Raw genomic sequence first — 6,000 nt, forward strand, 5'->3', positions numbered from 1 at the left:
TACAGGCATGAGCCACCGCGCCCAGCCTTGTGGCCTTATTAAGGACAATTTTGGGATGTGTGGGTAAAGAAGCTAAATTAGAAAGTTAGAGGCAAGAATGAATGCAGATGAGTGCTTCCCACCTAACCAGCAGCTTCAGAATCAGAGGAACCTGCTATAATAATGGTACGAATTGAGATCTCAGGTCCCACCTTTGTAAAATCCTATTTCATAGAATTCAAAAGGATCCCAGAATCTGCATTAGTAAAAAAGCTCATGTGGCCAGGTGTGGTGGCTCACACCTGTAATCCCAGCACTTTGGCTGAGGTGGGCAGATCACCTGAGGTCAGGAGTTTGAGACCAGCCTGGCCAAAAAGCTATAAGTTTCTTTAGGAAAGCCTGGGTCAGGCGTAGTGGTTCACACTTGTAATCCCAGCACTTTGGGAGATGGAGGCAGGAGGATCACGAGGTCAGGAATTCGAGACTAGCCTGGTCAAATGTTGAAACCCATCTCTACTAAAGATACAAAAAATTAGACAAGCATGGTGACACACATCTATAATCCCAGTTACTTCAGGGGCTGAGGCAGGAGGATTACTTGAACTTGGAGGTTAAGGCTACAGTGAGCCAAGATTGCACCACTGTACTCTAGCCTGGGGGACAAAGTGAGACCAGTTCTGAAAAACCAAAACAAAACTGCAGTTTCTAACTACCTTTGCAAGTTGATTCAGTCAATAAAGGCACTAATTAATGATGAAAGTTATTATTTGCCTTTAGCATTATTACATGATAATCAGATTAAGATCCATTAGTTTAAGAGGTCTTGCACTCTATCAATTTTTGCAACGGCCATATGTATACACAAAGACTTAGAAAACCATGGCCGGGCGCGGTGGCTTAAGCCTGTAATCCCAGCACTTTGGGAGGCCGAGACCGGCGGATCACGAGGTCAGGATATCGAGACCATCCTGGTTAACACGGTGAAACCCCGTCTCTACTAAAAAAATACAAAAAACTAGCCGGGTGACGTGGCGGGCGCCTGTAGTCCCTGCTACTCGGGAGGCTGAGGCAGGAGAATGGCCTAAACCCGGGAGGCGGAGCTTGCAGTGAGCTGTGAGATCTGGCCACTGCACTCCAGTCTGGGCGACAGAGCGAGACTCCGTCTCAAAAAAAAAAAAAAGAAAACCCTGTCAGCCAGGCACGGTGGCTCATGCCTGTAATCCGGCACTTTGGGAGGCCGAGGCGGGTGGATCAGCTGAGGTCAAGAGTTCAAGACCAGCCTGACCAATGTGATGAAACCCTGTCTCTACTAAAAATACAAAAATTAGCTGGGCATGGTGGCATGCCCCCTGTAATCCCAGCTACTCAGGAGACTGAGACAGGAGAATTGCTTGAACCTGGGAGGCAGAGGTTGCAATGAACCAAGATCGCGCCATTGCACTCTAGCCTGGGCAACAAAAAGTGAAACTCCATCTCAAAAAAAAAAAAAAAAAAAGAGTTTTCAACAGAATATGCAAGCATCAACTACTGCTCTGGAATAGTTAAGCAAAACTAGATCCCAGCATTGAAACATTTTCTCACCTTCTTGAAAAATATCCTCTCCTCCAACCTGATACCACATCCCTACCCTCTGTATTATTAGCAGGACGAACAATAAAACAACCCAGGCTAGGCTTGGTAGCTCATTCCTCTAATCCCAGCACTTTGGAAGGCTGAGTCAGGAGGATCACTTGAGGCCAGGAATTTCAGACCAGCCTAGGCAACACAGAGAGACCCGTCAATACAAAAAAAAAAAAAATTATATATAGATATTACATTATCTATATATAATATAGATAAAAAATATATTATATGTATATATTAGGCTGGGCGTGGTGGCTCATGCCTGTAATCCCAGCACTTTGGGAGGCCAAGGTGGGCAGATCATTATGAGGTTTGGAGTTCAAGACTAGCCTGGCCAACATGGTGAAACCCCATCTGTACTAAAAATACAAAAATTAGCCAGGCGTGGTGGTGCATGCCTGTAATTCCAGCTACTCGGGAGGCTGAGGCACGAGAATCACTTGAACCTGGGAGATGGAGGTTGCAGTGAGCTGAGATCAAGCCACTGTACTCCAGCCTGGGCAACAGAGTGAAACTCTGACTCAAAAAATAATAATAATAAAATATATACATTTTATATATATAATTTATATTTTATACTTATATAAAAAATAGGGCCTGGTGGTATGCACCTGTAGTTCTAGCTACTGAGGAGGCTGAGGTGTGAGGATTGCTTGAGCCCAGGAGTAACAGTGAGTTGTGATCCTGCCACTTGCCACTTCACTCCAGCTTGAAGGACAGTGTAAGCAAGATCCTGTCTCAAAAAAAAAAAAAAAAAAAAGGCAAAAAACAAAAACCTTGTAGAGGCCAGGTACAGTGGCTCACACCTGTAATCCCAGCACTTTGGGAGGCCAACGTGGGTGGATCACTGGACATCAGCCTGACCAACATGGTGAAACCCCGTCTCTACTAAAAATACGCAAATTAGCTAGGTGTGGTGACACATGCCTGTAATCCCAGCTACTTGGGAGGCTGAGGCAGGAGAATCGCTTGAACCTGGAAAGTGGAGGTTGCAGTGAGTCGAGATTGTGCCATTGCACTCCAGCCTGGGGACAAAAGCAAAACTCCGTCTCAAAAAAAAAAAAAAACCTGTAGAAATGGAACTTATAAAAAGACTATGAAAATTATATTTTAAAAAAGAGCTCTGGGCACAGTGGCTCAGGCCTGTAATTACAGCACTTTGGAAGGCTAAGGAGGCAGGAGAACTGCTTGAACCCGGGAAGCGGAGGTTATAGTGAACTGAGATCATGCCACTGCACTCCAGCCTGGGCAACAAAACAAGACTCCATCTCAAAAAAAAAAAAGTGGAACAAATATCTGTTGGACTGCATCAACTCAACATAGTGACAATATCTCTAATACAGCACACCACAGTGGTCAAATCCCTTTAACATTTCAATATTATGACAACTACACTCACATTGAAGCACATTTGAGGATTTGTCATTTAAAGTTAATGTAAAACTGCAATTTATAGATAAGAAAAATCCATAGTCATGTAACATATTTTTTCTCATCCTCAGTGTAAATGTTACTAAATATCCTAGAATAAAATGTAGTTTACATAATCTGTTACCATAATTTTGAGAAAGAATGGTTAACTCAATACCCTTTCAGTGGCTTTCCTCCACTTATTCTTTCTTCTGCCCACATAGTGGCCTACTCACAGACATTTTTAAAAGTCTTTTAGAGCCATCTTTGTAAAGAAAACACTGGTCTTCTCTAAAAACAATGTAATTTAGCGATTTTAGTCACTATTTTCTCCAACTTCACAGAAATCTTAGACTCTAATGGGCAACTTAAGTTCTTTAGCATTATTCTACTAGTCTTATTTCTGTAAACCAAAGATCTGTAGGTAAATTGGTAAGTAGGCAATCTGTCAGCAGAAAGTCTTTGTTGATTGTAACAACTGAAATAATCTTAGCAAATCACAATGTAGGATGATTTAAGGAATCCTAGAAGAGGTATAAAATTATAAGACATTCTCACACCAAATGACAAACTATAATGTACATGTGGACTCTTGTCAGAGATTCAGAGAGTTGTGTCCAACCACTTTCCAAATGCTGTACAGACATCTAGAAATCAAGCAGGAGATCCTTCTACTTGGTTTTTCCACAGCTGAAACACTGAACAGCTGTTGGAGGTACAATTCTGGGAAGGTTCTGGGAGAGATGAGTAGGCCCTAAAGGGGTGTCCCAAAAGCATGCATACATCTCCAGAAACTCAGACTGAGTACGACGCCCCCCCCCACCACTTCAGGGCCTGCAGAACCCAGATGAATAGGACCCCAAATCTTGCTCTCTAGAAAACCGGGGTGAGGTGGCATGGAAGGCGAAGGCACCCAAACACTATGATCCTTATATTCGAGTTTTGCAGCATTTTCTCACCCATGTTTCACCCAGGGCGTTGCATACAGCAGGTGCTCATTTACTGTTTTGGTGACCGACTGAATAAATAAATGTGAAAGACTGAGCCGAGCCTGGGGCTACAGGTGCACAATCGCCGTGGTCGCCTGGCCCAGCCGCCCACCACCACCCGCGCCAGAACCCGGTTAAGGAGGTCACCCTCTCTATCTATGTCGCTTCAAGCAGCAGTGGCACGCAAAGGTCAGTCAGCCCTGGCCAGGCTGCGCCCTCCCCCAGGACAGCACTCACCGTTGGTGTAGGGAGACTCCGAGGCCAAGGCGGCTCCGTTCGGGGCCTGGAGGCTGGCTGCGGCGCTGCCGGAGGCCGGTATTCCCGGCTGGGACATGACGACGGCGGTTATCTGGGTTGGAAGGGGCTGGTTGGGGTCGACAACAGCGCACAAGAAGAGAGCTGAAAGACCACTGCTGAAAGCGGGGGGAGGAAGCTAACAACTTAAGACTGAAGACTGGGAGAAGAGAGGGGGGCGCATTAAGCCCGAGGCATGGCGCCGCACTCTCCCCAGGCCACCGGCGGCCACGGCCTAGCCTGGGAGATGAGGCTTGGGAGTCGGGCCGGCGGGGTCGCGAACGCCCGGCTAGAAGGCGGCAGCCAAACCTGGAGAGAAGGAAGGAGGCCCTGGCCGGAAGTGCCTGTCAGCCGCCGGCCGCGCAGCCGCAATCAGGACACGTGGCACTTCCGGCTCCGGGCTCGCAGCCGCTGCCTCGCCGGCGAGCTCTTCTCTGCCAGCCGGGCTGCCCCGAGGCCACCTGACAGCTCCTGGTGCCCCGACCCCGACGACCGTGCCAGTCCTCGCTGCCACGTCACCGACTCTCACGGCCGGCCGGAAGTGCCGTGTGTCACCGCTACGGAAATTCCCGCCGTTGTGAACGTGACCTCGTTCGCAGAGCTGGGATCGTGGGGCAATCTGGGATTCAGTAGCCGCTTTCGTGGGGTGGGACTGACAGTTCCTCTTCTCGGGTTTTGTGAAGATTACCTGAGACCACAGAAGTCATCGTCCTCTGTTGAGACGTACCACTACTGGTAGCTGGGACGGTTAATGTTCATTGCAGTATTTCATTCACATTTCGTCTTCATGTTTCAGATGTAAATTGTAAGGAGTTTTAAAAAGAGGTGGTTTAAAAAGAGGTGGTTAAATATGTGTACGTATTGTATGTGTAATCAAGCCAAGAAGGAGGCCTTTGTCTTTTGATTGGAGGACTCAGAGGAATTTTGATTTTGAAACTCGCTGATTCATAGCATAGTCACACTCAAGTTCATTAGCACATTTAAATGGCAGTTTTGTTTCCTCTTCTAAGAGTTTACAGTAAGGTAAAGAACTCAAACTTCCTTTCAGAGCAAGTAGACTTTTTTTTTTTTTGCGAGTATACTTTTTTGACTTTTGAAGCCAAAGAGAGGTCGAAACTGCGGTGATTAGACAGCATAGTTAATTAATGACTGAGTAATCATCTTAGCTGACTTCATTCTATTTAGGTTTTTCCTGCTCTGTGCTGATGATAAAGCCCTTCTTTACAGATTCATACTGTTGATTAAAATGTCATGCCACGCGGTTTCGAAACCTCAGTGTGAAGTACATCTTACCTAATTTATTTAGTATCAAATGCCTGCTATGAAGTGTTATATTACATACAAAAAAAGCCAGATCTGTGTCAGGTTGGGCAAGGTGGCTCACTCCTGTAATCCAAACACTTTGGGAGGCTGAGACAGAAGGATTAGTTGAGGCCAGGAGTTAGAGACCAGTCTGGACAACTGGTAGAGTCCCCTTATCTCTATTTAAAAAAAAAAATTGTTTTTGAGACCGAGTCTTCGTCTGTTACCCAGGCTGGAGTGCAGTGGCGCCATCTCCACTCGCTGCAGCCTCCGCCTCCTGGGTTCAAGCAATTCTCCTGCCTCAGCCTCCTGAGTACCTGGGATTACAGGCTCATGCCACCATGCCTGGCTAAATTTTGTATTTTTGGTAGAGACAGGGTTTCACCATGTTGGCAAGGCTGGT

At 46.3% G+C, this 6,000-nt stretch overlaps 1 protein-coding gene across 1 annotated transcript in view; it reads right to left on the reverse strand.

Moving 5' to 3' along the window:
* Nucleotides 1-5,559, reverse strand: part of SEC24A (SEC24 homolog A, COPII coat complex component) — a 90,996-nt gene extending 85,437 nt beyond the window's left edge. Inside the window, exon 1 of the mRNA XM_026454496.2 lies at nucleotides 4,239-5,559. Coding sequence (XP_026310281.1) covers nucleotides 4,239-4,335 — 97 coding nt within the window. The 5' untranslated portion in view covers nucleotides 4,336-5,559. The remainder of the gene's footprint in view (nucleotides 1-4,238) is intronic.
* Between the last annotated feature and the right edge of the window lie 441 nt (nucleotides 5,560-6,000).

This window comes from Piliocolobus tephrosceles, chromosome 4, assembly GCF_002776525.5.
Source record: "Piliocolobus tephrosceles isolate RC106 chromosome 4, ASM277652v3, whole genome shotgun sequence".
NCBI classification, from domain to species: domain Eukaryota; kingdom Metazoa; phylum Chordata; class Mammalia; order Primates; family Cercopithecidae; genus Piliocolobus; species Piliocolobus tephrosceles.